The sequence below is a fragment of the Clupea harengus genome, chromosome 3 (assembly GCF_900700415.2).
Source record: "Clupea harengus chromosome 3, Ch_v2.0.2, whole genome shotgun sequence".
NCBI classification, from domain to species: Eukaryota; Metazoa; Chordata; class Actinopteri; order Clupeiformes; family Clupeidae; genus Clupea; species Clupea harengus.
Window position 1 is genome coordinate 25,442,246 of NC_045154.1, and position 23,754 is coordinate 25,465,999.

A 23,754-nucleotide genomic window follows, 5' to 3' on the forward strand; every position below is an offset into this window, starting at 1 on the left:
AGGGAATGTGAGAGTACAGTGGGATGGGGGATAAGTGCATTAGGATTGAGAGCGGGAGGTTAAAGCTGACGGAAGAGGTCACATAAAGCAGATGTTCCCCATCCTTAACTTGAGCTGTTGCCATGGAATTTTAAATGGAGTCGCAGGTCACAGGTGCTTTTAGTCTCTAGAGGCCGTCTGGAGGTCTGAACCATAGAGTTAGAGAGTTAGTAGAACGTCCATTCCTATTCCTAGAACCATTATGCCAAACAAGAAAGAAGAAATTATTTCACAGATGGGCATGTCAATGACATGTTTGAACATTTATATATATTCATTTAGCAGACGCTTTTATCCAAAGCTACTTAGAGTACAGATACATTTTCATCAGTATGTGTGGTTGCGCCTTGCACTACCAGATGAGCCACAGGAACACTGTTTTGTGGGATGTGCAAACTTTCCCTCACCACTAAATAAATCATGGCCATAAGTACATCCATGCCAATCAACATAATCAAGGTCCCTAGCAAAGTAAGAAGTTGCGTGCATGAAAAAAAATCATTATATGTCCATATATGTCCATTCTACTCTTTGTACTTCTACGAACTGCGCCTACAGCACCAGGGCAGCCTGCTGTGAAGCCTCCAGAGGAGCACGGAACCCCACCCTGGGGCCCGCCAGGAGGACGCAGTGTTCCGCTGGGTCTGGGGCCAATCTTCCATTATGACATCACCCCTGCTTCCCTTCCAGCTGTTCGGGAGGTGAGCTAATGTTCCCCTAGCATGCTTTGTTCCCGTGCCCTTCGCTCCACAAAGCAGGGCCCATTTGTTTTTGTAGGCTTGGGGTCTGCGGGAGTGTTTGTGTTACGACTCGGAACTTGTGTTTTCGAGCCAGCGTGCAGTCGTTGCCGTTTGCCAACTCCAGATCAAAACACTGGCTCCCTGGCAGTTAATCTTTGCTGTCCCCAAAATGGCTGAGCTCTTTTAAGAGTGCAGCGGCAGCATTTAGCAGTTAGTCTGCTACAGTGAGGAGGGGTTTGCCAAAATTGTTGCGGAGATATACTGGAGTCAGGTGCTGCGATCGTCATCCACTTTGCCAATATTTGAGGATCTTGGACTTATCTGAGATCGTGTTTGGGTTATAACACCTCTCGGTGGAGTGCGCCACAGGATACATTAGCACACAGATAAGCAGGTTATTTCATGCTGCAACCCGCTTCATTTTTCAGGCACTAAACCTGCTATATGCCAAGTCAAACGAAATGTGATTTCTCAATGCATGCAAGTAAGGTTGGAAACTTTATTTTTTCTCTTGCATGTAATTGTCATTCCCAGGGACCGCGCTCCAAGAGAGGAGGAAGAGAGGGAGACAGAGAGGAGGAAGAGAGAGAGAGGAAGAAGAGAGAGAGAGAGGGAGGGAGAGAGAGAGGGAGAGAGAGAGAAGAGGGAGAGAGAAAGGAAGATGAGAGAGAGAGCGAGACGAGGAAGAGAGATAAGATGAGGTGTGGTGAAGAGCGAGTAGACAGGCCAGATTGTGGCTGAGTTTGGATGGCTGTGGGCCAGGTGTGTGCCAGGTGTGGGCCAGGTGTGGGCCAGGTGTGGGCCAGGTGTGGGCCAGGTGTGCTCTAGTGTCTGTTGGGATCTGAGAGCGAGAAGAGAGGAGGAGGGTTCAAGCAGCGGGGCTTTCTTGTTTCCGACTTTTCTCCTCCGCTGGACGGAATATAATATCGGCTTCCCTTTCACTCCCCTCGTCTCCTATTCGCCTCACCTTTCCTCCGCTGTCACCTCCACTTCCACTTAGCGCCGATAGGCAGAGGAGCTGTGTCTCTCCACGTTACTTCATACTGTAACCTGCCTCCACATTCAGCCGCTGAAGCTGCTACGCCAAGTCAAACAAATGTGACCACTTAATGCATGCAAGCAAAGCTGCCTGCATTGTGAAATATCAAACAGAATGAATTTGCGGCACACATCTAAGGAGGGAAGTTGCAGAGGGCTCTGCGCACGCCGAAAATAAACAAAAACAAAAACAAAAACAAAATGAAACTCATCCGCAGGGAGCTGAAAGAAAAAGTTTTTTATTTTTCCCTCTCCTGGGTGTCATCAGCATTCCCTGTGACGGCGCTTCGTTCGGATCGGCGGGGGCCCTGACACCGGAACGTCTCGTCAGACCTCTGCGGATGCACTCGGCTGCCCCCGTGTAGAGAGGCGACGCCCACGGGATGTGCGCCGTGCCCCAGGTGCGGGGGGCTGATAAGGCGTCCCTGGGAAACCTGCGCTTTGCTGTGCTTTTCTTCCCCCTTTGCTGTGCTCCTGCTCTGGGCTCTGGGCTCAGGGCTCAGGGTGGGGCGCAGTATCTGCACCATCTCCTGGCCAGCTGCAGAGCCATATGAGAGAGGAGGAGGAATAAATGGATAGTGTGTCTGTGTATTAGACAGGGAGAGTTTTTGTGTGTGTGTGTGTGTGTGTGTGTGTGTGTGTGTGTGTGTGTGTGTGTGACATAGTGATAGAGAGAGAGGGAGAGATAGAGAAAGAGCGAGCGAGAGAGAGAGAGAGAGACAGAGAGAGGACCTGGCAAAAAGGTAGGAAAAACAACCAAAAAAAAAAAACTTGGAAACAGACTATAATGTGGAACCTTTTCAACCTGGCCTCTTTCTACCACAACGGCATGACAAATTCCATCTTATCAAGCCCTAACCAGAGGAACTGCTTTCTGCCAACACTTAGGTGCTTTGCTTTGATCTGTGAGGTGATTCCAGAGAAAAGCATTTATTGCGATGATGACGTTTGAACGTTATGACACCAGCAATGCACAGAAAACGCATCTTTTCAATTTTGAAGACAGATTGGGGGAGGCCCACTCTCTTCACTGTCACTTTGCATAATGTCATTCAATACTTGTCAGTGCTGCCCCTCTCCCCCATCCCCATCACTTCCCACCATTGAGCACACAATGAAAAATCACCCTACCACATTTACTCAGTACTGCCGAGATAAAGTCAGTCATGTTTATTTTTGGAGGCCACGGAGGAATTTTTCACTGCTGGCTCAGCAGGGCTCTCCCTCTTTGGGGCTTTCTTTCCCACCTTCCCCCTTTTCCATGAAGCTTTTCCCACAGGAGCGCTGAGACCTAGAGAAAGAGGAAGGACCTCTCGGAAGACCTGCACAAAAACAGCAGCAATGGCAGCAGCAGCAATGGTAGCCGCCATTAGACCAGATCTCCCTAAATCAGTCAGTTGTGACCCCCCCCCCCCCCTCACACACACACACACACACACAGAGCCGGTCCTCTGGGAGCCGTAGACTGCAGGGAAAGCCACACGCTTGTGATAACATGCATCACATAGCAGCAGACCTTCACAGCGTATGAGTGATCCCCTGACATATTGAACCTCAGCTTGTGCAGATGGGCTGGATGGGTATCGATTCTACCACTCTGAGAGGAGGAAGAGAGAAAGAGGGGAGGAAGGGGGGTTGACAGGCTTTCGCCTGGAAGCTGTAGCGAGACATAGTGAATCATGAGGTAGCCTTGACTGATGTTACAACAATGGATAGAATAATAAAAACATCTTGGCATTCAGTAGGAAATGTGCAGGGTTTCACAATATGTGCACTTCGCACACAGAGACACTTCCCACCCATATGAACACACACACACACACACACACACACACACACTCTGACATCCTCGCTGTGTGATTATGCACCCCGGGCACGTCCTTCTGTCCTCTTGGCTCTTGGCGGTCTTTTGTGTGGAGCTGAGAGGAGCTGGGAGGAGCTGAATGAGGAGGCTGAATGAGGAGGCACGTGGGGAGGCTGTGAGAAAGAGGAGTTGCTCTCCATCAGACTCCGGGAGCTTTTCAAGAGCCCCAGCCAGCGGGCCAGACTCCTGAAGGAAGACTGCCACAGGAAGAGCATCGCAAGGCTTGGGGATCCAAGCGTTCCTGAGCCGATCATCTCTAATTCATTTCACCTGTGCGAAAGTCACCTAAAGCGGCAATTTTGTAGAGTTTGTAGAGGTGTGTCCACCTACTTTAGAGAAAAATGTGTGCTCAAAAAGCGGACCTCTAATCTTTCCATGTCTATGTTTCCAAGCCTGTTTAGCTGACCACTGGAGCAATGAGAGAGAGTGGACATAAAGGGAGCATATTCATTTGATTACTAATTCATTAAAAACACAAGGCTACCGGTGACTGAATGTGTAGATAAACTAACGATATGGGATATCCTAGAGGCAGGGACATAACCTGATGTGTAACACGCAAGAGCAGCAGTGACTAGTAGCCTACACAAATGGGGAATGCATAAGATAAGGGAGGTTGTAAGCTATGAGGTGCGATCATAATGATCTGGGACTGCACCTATAAAAAGCAAAAAAGAAACGTACCTCTCCCTCGAGATAGTCACCTCCCTGGTGACTCGCTGTTGGATCTCCTCCACTGTGTCAAAACACCACTGTTATGATGGAGCACCCAAAAGCCACCACACCACAGTTCAGGTCATTTGCGCGTCCCCCAGGGCCAGACTGTCAACGCCGAGTTCTACTGGAACGTTCTGAGGCGCCCCAGGGTGTCGGGGAGAACACTTGGCGCAAATTATTTGAACTGTGGCGCGCTGACTTTTGGGTCACTACCTCGGAGGAGATGCCGACCAAATTCCCTTTTTGCTTTTATAGGCATAGTCACGGAACTTTTTGATTGCACTTCGTATGTGTATACTATGTTGATGAATTTGCACATCTGAACCAACCTGAATGCAATCTCTGCATTTCGTTGTGGCCAAGAAAATAAATCTTTTGCAGAAAATGCACTGGTGTTGCCCGGTATTTCTTCTTCTGCCTTAGTCTAATTAGACAAGGTCGTTATTGTGTATTCACTTCATGGATGGCATTCGTTTACGGCTGACTAAGCATTTAATTAAAGTCGGACAAATTAGACTAGGCCTACCTCTTCCCAGACGCTGGAGTCTTTCAAGGGGTTTAACCTTAACCTTAGAAATATTCTTAAAAGCCTGCCAGGATATATGTGTACTTCGAGGATATCCGAGACAGATTAAATGCATTAACTCATAACACAGGTTTGCTCTTGCTTTCTTACTAATTACAGAAATATAATGGCATCATGTGCCACACTTTTCCAAAAAATGTAACGTGATTTAATTGCCAGATAGATAAATCAGACTTGGGCAGTGATAGTTTATGATTGCCGCATTCTAATGTTCCCTGTCAGAGAAGAATATATCACCACACCCATATTCAAAAATCAACGCTTCAGCTAAGAATTTAGTTTATCGCCGGAGTTTAAACAACCCGCCCGGGCGGAAACGGCCTTTTCCTCCAGCTGTTACGGTCCTCAGAATAGGGACCTTAGGCTCTAAAAGGCTCTTAAAGTTGATTTTGAATGGTGCTGCAAGGGCCAGGAAGTGAATTCCATGAAAATTGAGTTCTGCGTTGAACCAGTGGTCAGTGCCTTTCTGCAGATGTGTTGTCAGTGAGGTAATCCCCTTGGGTGGCTCTGCAGACCACTGAGAGGACCAGGTGAAGCACTGCTTTTGGATTACTTGGGCTTGGGCCAAAACAAAGAAGGAGAAAAAGAAGAACAGCATTATGACGTTGCAAAGATTGACTTGCCACTTAATGAAATAACAAAGGCCTTTAAGTTTAAGTTGACAAAAAAAAACAATTTAGACACAGCAGAGGTACAAATAAACTGCTCCATTCAGTGATGCAGGCCTTGTCTTCATCATTGTGGGGTTAGGGGATTTTGCTTGTAGCGCAGTTTCTAGGTTTCTGGAGACCTTGAACATCCATCTAATTATGTTATGAGCTGTTGTAAAAGATAGCACAAATAGACAGGGGAACAAAAACGTGGATTGATTTGTGAGAGAAAAATTAAACTCACGGACACACCACATTTGGTAAGGATTTGCTCTCACTCCCGAAGACAGGTATCCAGTGCACAGCAGAACTTCAACTCAACACATATTTTTGGTGAAAAAAGCTCTATTTTGCTGAGAACAGCTTATAAGAATGTTTTATGTCTTCATGCAGTAGAAAGGCACTGCCCCCTGACAAAGTAATATAAGAGGTGATAACAACTGATGTTGCACTGTTTATGTTGAATGATTATATTATGAATTCTGCTTTCTTCTTTGAGACTATGATGCCAATCCACGGTACATTGTTTTAGAATTCAGCAGAATATGATGTCGTGCAGCAAGTTGTGAGCCAGAATACAGTGTGAACGTGAGCCTTCCTCAGCGCTCCAAACAAGAGACGAGCCAGTCAGAGGGAGGCTACCAGTGTGGAGACGCTGGACATGTGGTGCACCACTGTCCATCAAGAGCACCAGCATCCCGCAAGCTCACTCCTCAGCCCGCGGGAAACTAGCGGACGGGTGACACAGCAGGAGGACTGTCATCCTTCACCCCCTCAGCCATCACCCCCTCCGTCGTTCCTGAACATCTTCAGCTTGAGTGGCATATCGCTACGGTGACCCGCATCTACTGGCAGGATATGAACTTGCACGTCCACAAGTGCGGTACACAGCCAATAAGGGGCCAACGAGTCCATAGAGCGGGTAGCCGTGGACGTGCTGGGCCCGTTCACCATTATTGAGCAAGGGAAGCGCTACGTTCAAATGTCTTCTGGTTTTCCCCCTTAGTTAACTTGATGTTGTGTGTCCGTGTATAAATGCCCACGCCAGTCTGCCATCCTGTATTCAGTGCTTGGATGTAATGCCTGCACTTAATGATCGGCCTATGAGAAGCCAAAGGTACGGCTGACTCGGCTGGTGCGATCGCTACAGTATTGTAGGTATTCACAAATAAATACATCATGTGAAAACTAAATGGATTATATGCCATCATTTTCTTCAGGTCTGTTGCAACTGGCAGTCACAGAGGCAAACACAGAGGCTCAAAAACAGGGCTTTTATTCCTGTTGGCGACTTTCCAGAATAAAACATCAAGGTGCCAAAACAAAGAAGGAGAAAAAGAAGAAGAGCATTATAACATTGTAAAGATTGACTTGGCACTTAATGAAATAACAAAGGCCTTAACACATAAGTTGACAAAAAAAAACTAATTAGACACAGCAGAGGTACAAATCAACTGCTCCGTTCAGGGATGCAGGCCTTGTCTTCCTCATTGTGGGGTTGGGGGGTTTTGCTTGTACCGCAGTTTCTAGGTTTCTTGAGACCTTGAACATGCATCTAATTATTTTATGAACTGTTGTACAAGATAGCACAAATAGACAGGGGAACAAAAACGTGGATTGATTTGTGAGAGAAAAATGTAACTCACGGACACACCACATTTCGTAAGGATTTGCTTCAACTGATAGGTCCGGTAAGCCTACTGACAATTTTTTTTCTCCACCTTGCATCGAAGACGCGACAAACATTCCGAAATAAGAGGCTAGTACTCCACCAGGAGTGTGGGACACGTTTTGAACGACATGTTTCCTCGAAAAGGTGTAAAACTGTTTGCAACGGCATTGAGGTATGTTTTTCTCTCATTTGGTGGGTGTATAGGTGTTAACTAAAGAGCTGTACAACGATGGCAAGATCAAATTTAGAAAATAAACATATATTTAAACCGATTTCATCAGGCACACCACTGTTTCCGCCTGCCCTTTTCCACGCCACTTCACCATTTAACCTAATTAGAACATGATCATTACACATCTGCCGCCATTCTGCTCCCCAGAGAAAAATAACATTGTAGACTGGGCGACAAAACGTAGCAAAACGTTTATTTAAACGTAAATGGTGGTGCATTGAACACCCTGTTGCATTATGCAAGTGAAGTGCAGCTGAGAAGGCTGTTCTTTGTGTTATATTCGAATAATGAATCAATTGAGCCGGATGAAATCGATAAATAAATAAATACATGGACTTTATATAGACCCATATTAGGCGCACTGTCTTTTTAATATGGCGAGGTTTATCCACACGTCGCTACTGGTTGGGTAAACACCTCTGACACACCCACCAAAGGCCAATTGCACACAGTTTCACGCCGTGTCGTTCAACCCAGAAATCGTAGCGAGAAGGTGCACACCGTTTTTAGATTGAACATGCCCCTGAAATACTACCGATATACTATTCACCTACGGAAGCTAATCTTTCATCTTAAAACGCTTCACGGTGAAATAACAGCTATTGTGACTGACACCCACACCCAGTCATGAGCCCTCTCGTTTCATGGTGGGTGGAATTTAGTAAAGTCATGCAAATTATGAATATTGGACAACCATGTGTCGTCGGTTAGTGTGAATGAGTTTCTATCACCATAAATCCGGCTGACAACACTGCTTCCAGCATGTGGCATTTATTCTGTGCCCTGGGAATTTTGCCCTGCAATCACACCGCATCTTAATTAGACATAGATATAAACCCCTGTCGCCTTTTAAAAACCCCTTTCTCTTGAAAAATGGCATGCACAGTTATTAGCCTTATTGTAAGCAGTTCATTTAACAGGAAGTGTTTAATTCTCCATTTCGCAAATTAAAAATGATAATTTTGCCATTCCTGATATGGAACACTTTGTTTTGTTTGTGTTGGGGCGTAATCCTTTTAGAGACTTTTAGGATTTTTAACATGACTGTTTATTTATCACAACAGGGAAGAGCGGTAGACTTTATAATCCAACACTCATTGCTCTTAGCATTTAGATAGGCTATGCACATCAGTCACCTGTACCTGTCCGGGATTCAGTCGAACTCATCTTTTTGTTTGCAATTAAATCTTTGTACACTCCAGGTTATTCCTCAACAATTCAGACAGCTCTCTGCATCTTGGAAACACATTAAACAGAGAGCAGAATATTCATAAGCTGTAAACCTAGATGCCCCTGAAACAACCTCCCTGCCAATTCCAACAGGGCAGAGCTCCATCCACACTTCACACGGGGTGGTGGTGAATTTCAGTTCTGCTCTAATCCATTCCACTCTAGCGGCCGAGTGTGTGGAGGCATAGAGTAGCTCCGCTCACAGGAGCCCCTCTGCTCTCCCTCTCAGCACTGAAGCATGTGGGGCCAGTCTGTCCAAAGCCTTGTGCTCCCACGTGGGATTTTTCTATGCAACTGTTAATTGTTTTATTATTGTTGTTGTTGTTGTTGTTGTTGTTTTTTCTAAACAACTGCTTGTTGGGTTTTACAAAATAAGACCAAAACAATTGAATTATAAACATAGTTTAAGAAAAACTAAATAATAAATGTATAAATGTCTCAGATATGTCATATGTCATTCAAAGCAGTTGCAGCTGAATTGTGCAACTTGGCCGCTGAATCTTCCGTTTTGCTGTTGTTTTGTGGTAGAGACAGTTAGTGGACTGTTCCCTCCCTTTCTCTTTTCTTTCTCTCCCTGTGCCCTCCTCCTTTCCCTCTCTCTGCCGCTGCCTGTTCAGCCTGTTCCGCCTCCAGCCGCCGGTCGGCTCCGGCTCGAGTGGAAAAGCAGGAAGTGCTGAAAAAAAGAGAGAGAGAAAAAAAACATGCAGAGCAGAACCAGGAAGTGTTTGTCAGTAAAGTGAAACTCAGGCAAAGCTGGCCAGAAGCAGAGAAAATAGCAGCATAGCAGGGAACATAGCAGCATAGCAGGGTAAAAGAGATAGAGAGGGAGGAACAGATAGAAGGAAAAGAGCAAAAGGAGAGAGAAAGAGAGAAAGGGAGAGGAGAAGGAGAAGACATACGGAGCATATCTCACAAGCAGCCTGTGAACACACACAGCAGCAGACGGGTAGGCCCACAAGGAAACTGTTTGAGCGTGTGTGAGTGTGTGTGTGTGCGAGAGAGAGAAAGACAGTCAGATAGTGAAGAGAGCTCTGCATGTTTTTTTTTGTGTGAACTGAGGGCCTGTTGTTGTCTCTGTCATGCAGGCAAGCAGACCGAGTACAGAACAAAACACTACCCAGGGAAGAGTTATTAGGGCAGAGAGCGAGAGAGGGAGAGGAAAAGAGAGAGAGACGGGGATAGATAGATAGAGAGAGAGAGCTCTAGTGACAGAGTGAGAGAGACAAACTGCATGTGGCAAACAGGCAAGAGAGAGGAGAGAAGGAGTAAGCTTCATTCTTCCGTTGGCTCCCATGGAGAAGTGTTCAGAGGGGGAGGGGACAAACAAAGAGAGCAGTGGCCGGGAAAGGTCAGATCGTGACGCTGGACACAGGGGAGGGAGCAAACGAAAAGAAGAGGGGAAGAATAGAGAGGGTTCGTGGCGCCGGTTCTGTGCCTTCATTTGTGTGCTCAGCAGTCAAGAGCTCAGTTGTGGGCTCACAGGATCGGTGTGTGTTTGTTAGCCAAGTTTGTGTGTGTGTGTGTGTGAGAGAGCGCAAAAACTGTAAGCAGCAGCTGAACTCTTTTGGTTTGTGTGTGTGCAAAGTCTGCAAAAGAGCGGGTGAACACTTTCATTTTGTGCGTGAGTGTGAGCTCACAAGATCTGTGTGTTTTGTTGGCCCAGTCCGTGTGTGTGTGTGTGTTTGTGGGTTTGCATGAAAATTGGAAACAGCAGCTGAACACTTTCGGTTTGTTTGTGTGCAAAGTCTGCAAATATCAGGTGAAGACTTTCAGTTTGTGTGTGGGTGTGGATATTGGGTGCCGGAAGGCAGGGGGGGGGAGAGAAAAAGACAGTGTGAGAGAGTACAAGGTCTATGTACACATTTAGTCTAGCGCGGAACAGCTGACTGTAGCACTCGCTATTTAACCTCTCAGGGATTCAGTGTGTATGTGTGTGTTTGTGTGTGTGTGTGTGTGTGTGTGTGTGTGCCTGCGCATGCATATAAGTGCCAACAGCCTTGGCTATTTTTAACATGTCCTCTACTGGGCCTGCAGGGGTTTCTGTGGCAGTGGTGTCCTTGCGCGGTGCATCATGGTGGAACGTGGTGCATGCTGGGAGGCAGAACATCACAAGATGGCGGAGGAGGAGGAGGAAGGCGACGATGAGGAAGGCAAGGAACCAGAGATGGACGGCACGTGCGACGCCTGCGAGCCCGACGAAGCCCAGCCGGCGACCCACGTCTGTCCGGCCTGCCGCTTCGCTTTCTGCCCACCGCACGCCGACACACACACGCTTAGCACGCGGCACCAGACGATACCCTACCACCCCGAGCCCACCACCGCCGCCGCCGCCGCCGCAGGTGCCCGACCAAAGGGTAGGCCGACCGCCGAGAGCCTACAGGGGGCTCCGAACGGAGATGTCTGTCACCCGGGTGGGTGCCCCAGTGGAGGTGCAGTAGGGCTAGACGAGGGGCAAGAACGGATGGAGGCAGCTGAGCAAGGGGCTCCGAGCGGGGCTGTCGGTGGCGCTGAGGGGTGTCGGAATGGGGGCGTCGAAGAGATGGACGACGGGGGGGCGGTGGGGGGTGAGGCTGCACCATCAGAGGCAGAGGTGCAGGGTCAGGAGGGGGGGGCGGGGAAGAAGGAGGGGGTGAGCGTGGAGCGGCTGCGCTGCAGGGAGCATGACCAGGAGGGGTCGCTCTACTGCAAACTGGACGAGCGGATCATCTGCGTGCTCTGCGCCGTGCAGGGGGACCACCGCCAGCATGAGATCATCACGCTGCGCGAGGCCTACCACTGGCAGAAGGTCAGACACAAACAAACACTCACACACATTCGCAACACACACACACACACACACACACACACACACACACACACACACCGAAACAGACACTCGCACAAACACACATGTATACGCCTAACAAGTCACAAGTCACATTTTCACAGCTGAAATAGTCTAAAGGAAAAGCAGAACAAGCAATTAGAGTTATAGTGAAAAAGAGAAACTCAACCAGGCAGGCGTAGAGGCGATGGAGTGTCCACAGCGAACACAGTTTCATATCCCCACCGGACTGCTGTGGGAAAGGCTGACCTTAGCCTTCTGCTCCCCCTCAGCTAGGTGAGGCCGCGTCATTAGTCTATCTATAGCTGCTGAAGTACTCTGCACAGCTGTTCCATAAGTATCCATACAAAGAAAAAAAAAATGAGCAATACACAAACAGACAGCGGAATCTTTGCGTAATGGTCAATCTGCGTCACGAGGTGTTTTTCCTGTTGTCCGCTCGCCATCTGTTTTTGGAAGAGAAAACAGACTCATGTCCCGTGTATCCATATAATGACCTCATGTAAAGTTACCCACAAACACAAACCCCCTCGTTACTCTGGCCTGCCATGGGGACTGGGCACAAACAAGCGCTGAGACTGAGTGCAGCAGGCATTAGTAGGAGAGGCAGTACATCATCATATCCCCTTCCCAGCATGCTTTGCTGTGCTCTGCAGGCAGACCGTTAGTGCTCTCAGTGGACACTGGAAACATGAGAATGATATTATCTCTGCTACTAGGCTGCTGACATGTGTGTGAGTGTGTGTGTGTGTGTGTGTGTGTGTGTGTGTGTGTGTGTGTGTGTGTGTGTGTGTGTGTGTTTGATTATCAAAGAGGAAGAAAGAGTGTGTATGAATGTACCTGTGTTTTCAAAAGAGAGACAATGTGAGTGTGTGTGTTTTTGTGTGTGCGAGTGCATGTGTTTGACAGAGGTGTGTGTGTGTGTTTATGAGAGAGAGACTGTTTGTGTGTGTGTGTGTATGTGTGGGACTTATGTGTGAAAGTGTCAGATGTTATCACCTCAGAGAGCTCCCTCTAGCATCCAACTGTCTGAGCTTTGTCCTGCAGCCTTCTCTCCCACAACACCACAGTTACAGCACAGAACACCAAGGTCACAGAGCCGCGAGCCGCAACCCCCTCCCCTCCCCCCACCCCCCAGGCCACACGTACTGATCAAACATATACTTCCATAGCACTGTAGGTACCTGCATTAAAGGCGTCCCTCTAATTGCCTTAATGTAAATGTTTAATGTTCTTCCCACCAGAGCCGGGAGGGCATTGACCTGGTGGGCCGCACTCAGGAGATGGCAGAGAAGATCAAGAACAGGTGGACGAGCCCGGATGTAAGTACCGTATTTTCCGGACTATAAGCCGCTACTTTTTTCCCACGCTTTGAACCTCGCGGCTTAAACAACGATGCGGCTAATTTATGGATTATGATACCTGTGACTGTATACGGTGGCTTTGTGTTTACGGTGGCTTTGTGGAGCTAGGATGCTAGCATGGATGCAGCCGCATGGATGCTTAGCTCCACGCGATTTCTCAGTATCTCTCAATAACTTAACTAATGTCAAAATAACCACAGTCTACCAGCGTAGACAGAACACAACTCAAAACACTTTAGAAAATAAAATAAAAGTTTACAACAATACAAATCCAGTCTTCAAGTTCTTTAGCTCACTGGTTTCAAACTAGCGTCTGTCTTCAATCTAACGTTCTAGCTTCTGATTGACTCTTGCGACTGTGCGCTCTTAAAGCAACAGTGCACTTATCTAACTGGCAAAACTAACTATTGTATTAGTTTTGATATTCATTTTAGCCTGTGTAAAGTTAATTTGTTTCAATGTTGCGGTAGGCACCTGCGGCTTATAGACATGTGCGGCTTATTTATGTTAAAAATAATTATTTTTAAAAAATTCAGTGCGTGAGGCTTATATTCAGGTGCGCTCAATAGTCCGGAAATTACGGTAGAGGAAGAAGCGTTGGCTGGAATCGAATTTTCTTTTTCTTTTGTGTATTTTGGGACTTGGATTTAATTTTCTGTGTTTTATTCATAAGGCTACTCACAGGTGCATACACATCTTTCAGCCACCCCTCTCCGCCCTCAGCGCCCACACACTTGTGAAGTGAAGTGTGTTTGCAAATGTTAAACACACTGAAGTAGAGAAGATAATGCAATGGTTTGTTGTGTGTGTGTGAAGCAAGGTAGAAGACATGTATGAATTCATTAAGGCCCAGACTCCTTTGACTCATTTTGTTGTACATTCAATCAAAATTAATTAATTGAGGAGATTTAATTAATTACCGCCGTCAAATCCCTTCCTACGTGGATTATAGCTTTAAATTGCATCCAAATTAAATTGTGTCAATCATTAGGAGGAAACTGTAGAAAAACTCTTCTTTTTTTTCTATTTCTATTGCCATGATGCCTTAAATGATATACCACCCCGCCGTCCACACCTGGAGACAGAAGTTATTTGTTCTCTTTCACTTTCAGTGTGGGTTATTTACAGTGTGGAGTTCAGGCACAGGTTGAAGAGAACAGTCAGAGATCAATAGTGATTCTAGTTGTTCTACTCCTATTGTCACAGAGGAGTGTGTTCTTTTTTTTAACCTGAGCTCTCTGCCAGGTATGGTGACCGTCCAGTGTGATGTGTGGTGTGGTGTCAAACAAAGTGAGAGGGGAGCTGTGTGTGTGTGTGTGTGTGTGTGTGTGTGTGTGTGTGTGTGTGTGTGTGTGTGTGTGTGTGTGTGTGTGTGTGTGTGTGTGTGTGTGTGTGTGTGTGTGTGTGTGTGTGTGTGTGTGTGTGTGAGAGAGTGAGAGATAGAGATAGAGATAGAGATAGAGATAGAGATAGAGATAGAGATAGAGATAGATAGAGTCCAGTGGAGTCTGTTATGAGGTCAGGTGATACTGGAGCTCAGTGCCTTGGTTAGTGTGCGTGTGTGTGTGTGTGTGTGTGTGTGTGTGTGTGCCTTGGTAGCAGTCGGCAGAAGCCCGGTGATGTTAGCGCGGGGCTCAGTGTGGCCTTGAGTGGCAGGCCGGCTGTATAATGCAGCGAGGTTAATTTGCAGGGCCACTGGAAGGTAGTACTGTTAATGGATCCAGCTCTCTCTCTCTCCCTCTCTCTCTCTCTCTCTCTCTCTCTCTCTCAGCTTCAGTGTATTATCATCCTGAAATATCCACACTGCCCCGCAGCCAGCCTAGACCTTTTGTCCCCCCGCCGTGCTCCTCCGGAGAGGTGTAACATGTTCGCAAAATGACTTTTCTGCGCGCTGGCAGGCCGACGTGTCGGGATGCATTATCTGGATTTGTGTCCGTGTCCTCTCCCGACTGCTAAATGTCATCTGGGAGTTTGATATGCATGCCCTGTAGCGCATTGAGGTGTCCAAGCCTCCAGACGAGACAGTGAGAGACAGGGAGAGATAGAGAGACAGCGAGAGAGAGGGAGGGAGGGAGGGAGGGAGGGAGGGAGGGAGGGAGAGGGGGAGAGGCTTTTGGTCTGTTCACTGTGTTAGGGTTCAGAGGCAGGTGTGTGTGTGTGTGTGTGTGTGTGTGTGTGTGTGTGTGTGTGTGTGTGTGTGTGTGTGTGTGTGTGTGTGTCTGGGGTAGGAGGGCTGTAGTATTTACCTATTAAAACCTGGTTTTACTAATTTAGCACGGTGCCTCAGGTATGGAGATTTTACTCTTTAACGTCTGCAAACACACATCTCCATATCCCGTGTGGAAAGAAACCACAGAAACCTGCAGATGTATACATATTAATGACTGGCCATGTGCTTATAGCCACCTGGCCAATGCATTCCATCCTATCTCACCCCCACACCCGTATCCCCCCCCCCCCCCCCAAACGCCCCTGCAACATTCACTTTCATTCTCTTCCATTCACCCTTCCTCTCGTTTCTCCCTCCCTCCTTCCTTCCTTCCCTCTCCCTTATTTCCTTCTCTCCGTCTCCTCTTTACAGTTGTTATTGTTTTCTTCCGGACTGCTTGAAGCATTCTTTTGCTGGGCCGGGTGCTAAGAGGCCAGCAGGTAGTCAGCATATTTAATCGTCTCATATTTTATTCACTGAGTGGCTGTCAGTGTGTCTGCAGGAGGACCGGAGCCCCGAGCGCGGCTCTACACAGCCTCAGCAGCCGCGGGAGCCTCCGAACTAAATAATCAGCCCTGCAGAAGCTCTCTGCTACTCAAGCCATTATTTTTTTTATCTTATTTTTTTATTTTCCAGAAGGCCCATAAAAATCTACAAGAACACCAGACACATAAAACCTGTCACCTAGAGGCCAAGAACAAAAGAAAGAAAGGCGTTGCTGTCTCTCTCTCTCTCTCTCTCTCTCTCTCTCTCTCTTTCTTACTCTCTCTATCCCTTCCCATCTTCATCTTTAATGTAATTACTTTATGTATCGTTACCCGGCAGCGTGCTCAGACTGACATTCACAGCCAGGGAGAGTTGTTCGACTTGATGCCTGAACTCTGCCAGGGCTCCCCCTTCCATTCCATTACACTCGCAGAAGAGGAAATTAAAAATGCTGCCTCTCTCTCTCATCCCATTTCTCTCTCACTCTCTCTGGATTTCTCTCTCTCTCTCTCTCTCTCTCTCTCATTTTCTATCTCACTCCCTTTTCCCTCCCTCTATCTCTCTCTCCCTCTCTGTTGATCCACTGGGTCATTTAGTGGCTCTGATTGCTGGCCTGGAGATGCCAATAGCAGGGAGGTAAAATGTGATGCAAATCTCTCTGGAAAAGTGTTCATTTGGAATGAAGCCACAGTTCCGGCCTCTGTGTAAGTGTGTGTGTGTGTGTGTGTGTGTGTGTGCGCGTGTGTGTGCGCGCGCACGCGCGTGTGTGTGCATGTGTGTGTGTCTGAGGGAGGACAGCCAGTTCAAAGCCATTTACGCCTAATGTTCCTCTAATGCTTCCCCCCTCGGACCACTCTCTCTGTGCGGGGACATTCAGGGCTCGTCTCCTTCACTGGGCTGGCACGGGCCCGGCCTCTTTAGAAGCGTGCGTGTGTTCAGGGGCTGCTCACCACATGTCTGCGCAGCCTGCTTCAAATGAACAGACTGTTGTGCTCCTCTTTTTGATCTGATCTGGAGCCCACATGTGTGTGTGTTTGTGGATGGACAAGTCTGTCTGTGTGTGTGTGTGTGTGTGTGTGTGTGTGTGTGTTCGAGTCTGTGTGTGTATGTGTTCGCACGCTGTGCGAGCATTCCTCTGTGAATTGGCAGCATCACCTTTTAAATGCCTCCTCTGTTTTCTCCTGCCTTTTTTTTGCTCTCTTTCATTTCCCCTCAAATGCCAGCACTGAGAGAAAGACGTGTCTTTCAGCTGCTTGTTTTCCAGCATCCGCACATCCGCATCTGTATAGAAGTCTTGTGACTGATTACTAACTAAGGACTGTCACCAGCTCACACAAACTCCTGTCCTTTTCTTTTCCCCCCTCCATACCCCTGCCATTCCTCCTTGGTTGTCCACTAAGTGGGCCAGAAATGCCCAGTGGCTCTGGCCATCTCGCCCCAGCCTAAGGCCCTGTCTGCTGCTGCTGCTGTGCCCCTCGACGCCCCCAGGGCATGGATCCTGCACCTGCCTGGGGTGAGATAAGCCCCTGCCAGATGGCTCATCCACACTCTCCCTTGGCCGGCCGCAGTGGCCAGGTCAGCCTGAGTTGAGTAGAGTGGAGCTGCACGGAGGCCCCCTGGCTGGCTGACTGACTGGCTGGCTCCCGCTGTGCTTCAGGGCGATGAGAAGAGGGTCAGTGCGAGCTGCCCAGTGTGACACTACCAGGGGAGGATGGAGTGTGTGGCCCGGAGTGTTAGTGCCCTACTTTAAGGCCTGCGGTCTCCTCTGTGTGGTGCAACAGCTTTTTTTTATGAGTGCCATGCAGTGCCGCAGTCTGCGTGTAAATACATGCGACGCCGCTCACCATCATAGTGCTGTGGTCATGGAGTGATTTCACATTCAGCACGTGTGGCAAAGATATTCCCGCGGGTTAATTTTGCTCCGAGTCTGATGTGGAACAAAATGACTGCGAATGGGAACGGATGATCACTTGCCAAGTAGATCTAAGAAACCAAGAGGCACAAAGACATTTCTATTTTTAATGCACAAAAGAAGCTCAGCCACAGATTTTCTTGGAGTTGTTCCTTCATCTTCCTGGTTCCGTCAGTTAGTGTTATCGCCTTTGTGTTCCAAAAGGAGACCATCTTGGGATTGTTCTAATGTGGACGACTGTGGTAGAGAAAATAATTCATGTGTCTGGTTACGAAGAGCATGGATGAGAGTGGCAACAGGCTGTGAATACAATTGACCGAAGAAGAAGAAGAAGAAGAAGAAGAAGAAGAAGCATGCAAATAATTTAGTGGATGAGGATCCCTATGGCTCCATGGATGTTTATGACCAGAAGAGGAGAATACTTTGGGTCATACTATTACTGACCATGAGTAATCTCTCCATCTCCATCTCCATCTCCATCAGTACTTCCCTTCATCCAACCACTTTGGGATTTCAAAATATGATGGGTCTTACTGCTGCAGACAGAAGAGAAAGGGGTATGTCGCTGGATGTGTGGACTTTGTGCTGTACTTGTGGATGCTATACTGTATCTGTGTGGCGTGGCGTCTGCACTCTGAGCCAAGGCTGTCACAGTCAGTGGTTGCTTGTCGAGGCAGCATACTCAAATGAGTCGTAGCTAAAGAGGTCCTGCAGGGAAATGGATTAAAAGGGAATTCTGTTAGTAGTGCAACTGCCCTGAAACCTAAACAGATGGCACGCCATGGTGGCGAGCTCCATGAGCTCTATATTCGCTGCGTGGCAGCCATAGGATGGGGTCTCGCGAGGGTCTTCATTATGCCTGCCTGATAGGGGGAAAAAAAATCCAATTAGATACCACTGTGAGAGTCGGCAGAGAGACGAGTGTGACAGCTCTCCTCCAGATCTGACTCTCTTTTACTGTCTCTTGCTCTCTTTCTCTCTCACACACACTGTCTCTCTCCCTCCCTTTCCCCCTCTCTCTCTTTCGCTGTCTCCCTCCCTTTCTTTCCCTTCTTTGCTCTAGGGAGGCATATTCTGTCCATCTTCGCTCCCTGCCTTTTAATGCTTATCCCTCGAATCCCCCCTGCTCTTCTGCGCTTTTCTATTCTGGGTGTGAAATTTCAGATTACGGGCCCTAGTTCCAGGGCAAAAACGGCTGGCAGAAATGGCATCTCAGTGTTGCACAAAAAGGACATTCTTCAGAGCAAGCAGTAAGGGTGTGGTCAAAGGCACTAAGTGGGCGGAGCCAGGCCCAAGGTAATTGGTGAAAGATTTGGTTAAAGCCGACCAATAGCATGTAGAGCTGCTTACGGCTATATTTAAACTTCTTTATTATGATTTATACCCTTGTCCTGTTGTTGATACTTGAAGGCCTATATGTAGCATTTATCCAACTGCTGCCATATCCACAAACTATAGTTCCATTGATATTCACTCAGAATGAGATATACAACTAACATTTGAGTCTATTGTTGCCAGAAACATAATCATTCAAGATAACACACTTTTCCTGGAATGGAAAAGATCTTGTTATTTTACTAAATTCTTGCATTCTTCATTCTATCGGTGGTCATATTACGCACTGCTGTGCGGTAAGTCTAGTTCTGTGTTTACATCATGGATGACATTTGTTTACTGCTGACTAAGCATTTCATTCAAGTTGAACAAATTAGACTGCCTCTTTCCAGATGCTCTGGTCTTTCAAGGGGTTTAACCTTTTAAAATAAACATTGTATTCTTTTTTTAAAGCCTGCCAGTATATGTGTTTACTTGGAGGATATCTGAGATAGATTAATTGCCTTAACCCATAACACAGGTTTGTTTGTGCTTCTGTGCTAATACAGAAATATGTAGGCATAATGCGCCACTTTTCCAATAAAGGGAACGTGATATATTTTTGCCAGATACATACATCAGACTTAGGCAGTGATGGTTTGTGATTGGTGCATTCAAATGTTCCCTGTCAAAGAAAAATATGTCACCACGCCTATATTAAAAATCCAGGCCTCGGTGGAAAGTTTAATTTATCACTGGAGTTTAAGACAACCTGCCCAAGCGGAATAGGCCATTTCCGCCAGCCTTTGGGGGGTAAAATAGTTTCTACGACTGCACTCATCTTCTATTTTCCTGTCTCTTTCACTCTTCTTCTTCTGTGCTTTATACATCTCTCATTCTCTTTTCCTCCCAAGGGTTTTCAGGATTCCCTGTTTTCTCCATTCAGCGTCGCTGGATTTGATTGTCTCTCCCTGTCAAATGCACTGTCTTCAGCATTTACTTTGTGTAATGAAGTTTCCAGTTTGTGACACACCATACCCCCACACTCACACACTTCCTGTCATGTTCTCCGTCCATCTATGTACATCAATCATGGTTCTTTTTTTGACCAATTCTTTATCTCTCCTCTCTTTCTTCCTTCCTTTCTCTCTCTCTATTTTTCCTCATTTGTGTCTCCTTCCCTCCCTCCCTCCCTCCATCCCTCTCTCTCTCTCTCCCTTCCTCCCTCAGATGAATAAAGACGAGCTGGAGGTGTACGTGAACCAGCAGTTCGACCAGCTCCACCACTTGGTCCGTCTGGAGGAGAAGCGCACGCTGCACCTGGTGGACCTGAAGGAGGCCTTCCTGACGGCGCAGGCCAGCGAGATGATCGCCGAGATCAGCGTCAACACCGAGCGCCTGCAGGAGGAGGTGGACTGCATCACCCAGCAGCTGGGGGAACTGGAGCAGGCTGAGGCCCAAGGCGGACCTCAGGCGGCGGGCGCTGCGGCCGGTCCTGACGGGGCGGACGCTCCCGGGGCTGGAGCTGAACCTGCTGCGGCGGGGGCTGCGGTCGCTGGTCACCAGGCTGAGGCGGCTGTGGCGGCACCTGTTCCAGCTCCACTTCCTGCCGCCATGGCACAAGGCCTCAGACTAGCGGTGAGCAACCCATCAATTACAGATACGGATACTAGCTTACACCTGAAAAGAGGAAAATCTCGGTAGGACATATAGAAAAATCAATCAACTGTTTATCCATCCCATTCACTGATCACCAATCATCAGGATCATCAGTTAACAGTCCATTTAACTTTAATATTGGTAGTCAAAGACTAACTTTACACATTTAGTAAGGAATTTCTAGTCAACACAGTGCTTGTACCAGGTGGATAAGTGATGAGTGAAATCAAGCAGTTGGGTAGAAGCACTGTAGCTTCCAGTTCCATCTCAGCTTGACCTTCAGTGTTTAAATACCTGTCATTCTTGATCAGATAAGTAATCTCTTGGCATCTCTCATGTTAAGCCTGAAGACAGGTATACCTGTACCTGAGTTAAATAATACACGCGTACACATCGCTTTAAATAAAAGTGTGTAGTCCGTGTTGTATGTAGTTGTGGTGTTACTTGCACTCCTCTGGGTTATAACGGGGCTGTCAGGAGAGTGATGGAAGAGCAGACCTTCTCTCGGTGTAACTCTGTGTAACTAAAGAGGACTTTAACTGAGGAGGTCCTTACAGTGTTAAAGGAGTAGGTCAGGGTAATTTAGTGTTCCTCAAGAAATAGCGCAGTGGCCTCAAAGGACTCCTGGCTCACTTCCCATTTCCTTGCTGCCTATTTACTTCTGCACACACACACACACACACACACACACACACACACACACACACACACACACGCACACACACAGAGACACAGACACACTCACTCTCGCTCTCTCATACACACACACACACACTCTCTCTCTCATACACACACACACACACACACGCACACACACACAGAGACACAGACACACTCACTCTCGCTCTCTCATACACACACACACACACACACTCTCTCTCTCATACACACACACACACACACACTCACACTCTCTCTCTCTCTCTCTCACACACACACACACACACACACATACATGCACAGTGCTGTCTTGTTACTCACAGGTCAGAATTAAAGAGCCCCTGTGGTCCATTTGTCATTATCAGCATGGAGCAAGGGCTCCCTCATGGAAGAGTGAGAGTGCTCTGTCTGTTTGTGTGTGTGTGTGTGTGTGTGTGTGTGTGTGTGTGTGTGTGTAGATGGGTGCAGCTGAGGTGGAGAAATTACTTTTCTGGGTGAGAAATGAGGCTGGCTGTGGCTGAGTTCATTAGGGGCCTAATTGAAAGCTGCTGCTCTGCCTTCTCCTTCTCTCCTCTGAGCCACTGTCAGTACTGCCAGCCTACCTCAGCACTTTCATTATGTGTGTGTGTGTGTGTGTGTGTGTGTGTGTATGTTTGTGTGTGTGTGCGTATGTACACGTGTGTATGTGTGTGTGTGTACACATGTGCATGTCTGTGTGTGCGTGGTTGTGTGTGTCTGTGTTGGGTGTTGCACGAGTGTATAATGATTTCCTGAAAACCTTGAGTGCTTGAGTACTCCGGGGGGAGGCGGGCGGGAGGTCGTGTGGGAGGTGTCTTGTATCAATTAAAACATTATGCAACTATAATAGGGTTGCACTCGGAGCAAAGCGCAAAGCACTGTTGAAGTATGGATTATACCGACGATATTGTAACTTGTTACCAACATTCTACAGCCCGAGATAGGAAGTTCAGTCAACAAGTGGATTTTTTCAATAAATGCTCTTATTGTGTTTACATATAGCGGATCTTCTTTTTTGTCAATTCGATGAAACTTGATCATCCTTAGTAAGCCCAACCGATTAAGAAAATGAAACTAGAAGGGCAGATGCTGTACCTCGCAAAGTTAGCGAAAGTAAAACTAAATGTATGGATCCGCTTAGTGATTTGGATCTGCTCCAAAATTGAACAGTTTTCTTCCTTAGCCCACACATCACCTTTCCACCAAGTTTCTTGAAATTTGTGCCAGTGGTCTTTGCATAATCCTTCTTACAGACAGACAAACAAATCGCACCCAAAACATAACCTCCTTAAACATCCGATTTATTTTGTTTAACTGCGTTAGTGTAGTAGCCCATTCTTTTATATGACAGACTCGATGATAGAGCTTTCCTTGAGAAAATCCGTCCACAACTCACAATGGTTGAATGTTTATTGCAATCACAGTTGGGAAAGAAAATTTGCCCTTTTCTGTTTTAGCAAAGAACTTCCAAACAATTGATGTTACCTGCTGTCGTCATCCCTCCTCTTGTTTACCACGGGCTCTAACTGGAAACCGAGTATGCGAGAGATCTAGCATCACGTGATTAACGAGTACTCGACGTTAATGTAGAAACTCGATAATTGATGTACCTGCTCGAGTACTACGTGCAACCCCCTTGTGTGTGTCTGTGTGTGTGTGTGTGTGTGAGACAGTGTGTGGTACTGTGTGTGTGTGTGTGTGTGTGTGTGTGTTGCTGGGTGGGTGTGTGTGACACGAATGAGAGAGAGAGAGAGTGAGTCATGGATCATATCTGGTTAACTGGACAGCCTGCTGTCATTTGTTCTAACCAGCTTTAAAGGGATGAGGACAACTTGTGTGATCCATGCTTACGCGGGAAGCCCATTTACCTCCACCCAGCCCAATCGGCTCCATCTCTCCCACCTCTCCTCCAGCGCCTGTCCTGGGGAGCACCATTATAAAAACACCATCACGCCGTGAAACAATGTCAAGTTTCAAATATATCTCTGCCCTAATTACAGGATAGTAATTTTCTGATAGGATCGGCCGAGCTGCCCAAGTGTAAAGTAGTGTGGGGGATTTGGGGGATTTGTGAGCGAGCCTGTGTGTGTGAGTGTGAGTGAGTGTGTGTATGTCTGTGTCTGTGTGTGAGTGTGAGTGTGTGTGTGTGTGTGTCTCTGTGTGTGTGTGTGTGTGTGTGTGTGTGTGTGTGTGTGTGTGTGTGTGTGTGTGTGTGTGTGTGTGTGTGTGCCAACAGCAAGGCTCATCTCTTCCTTAAACACAGTGCTCCCTGCGCGGCCGCTCCATCCTGGCGTCTGTCAGGGGATCAATAGAGAGTGGCGCTCGCCATTTACCCTCCTATCCCAGCTAGCCGCCATTACCCCACTTGCATTTGTCAAGGGGAATGTTCCCTCTGTCTGTCAGAGCGAGAGGCGTGTAGGGAGAGACAAATGGAGAGCGAGATGGACACCCTTATACACACACATTCTGGTTATTTTTACACACACACAAAATGACTCATCTACTTCTTTCTGATAGCCTCACACACACACACACACACA

General features: G+C 47.4%; 1 protein-coding gene across 6 annotated transcripts in view; it reads left to right on the forward strand.

Annotated features, from left to right (window-relative positions):
* Window positions 1-7,139: 7,139 nt before the first annotated feature.
* The window catches only part of trim44 (tripartite motif containing 44), a 42,719-nt gene continuing 26,104 nt past the window's right edge, over window positions 7,140-23,754 (forward strand). Inside the window, exons 1-4 of one of the 6 annotated variants that reach the window (XM_031565170.2) lie at window positions 7,140-7,325; window positions 10,803-11,553; window positions 12,837-12,914; window positions 20,108-20,515. In XM_031565170.2, coding sequence (XP_031421030.1) covers window positions 10,840-11,553; window positions 12,837-12,914; window positions 20,108-20,515 — 1,200 coding nt within the window. In that variant the 5' untranslated portion in view covers window positions 7,140-7,325; window positions 10,803-10,839. Of the gene's footprint in view, window positions 7,326-7,353; window positions 7,479-8,150; window positions 8,186-9,370; window positions 9,715-10,091; window positions 10,256-10,802; window positions 11,554-12,836; window positions 12,915-20,107; window positions 20,516-23,754 lie in introns of those variants that run through there. The other 5 variants (XM_031565168.2, XM_031565169.2, XM_012828107.3 and 2 more) reach the window with 5 other exon arrangements.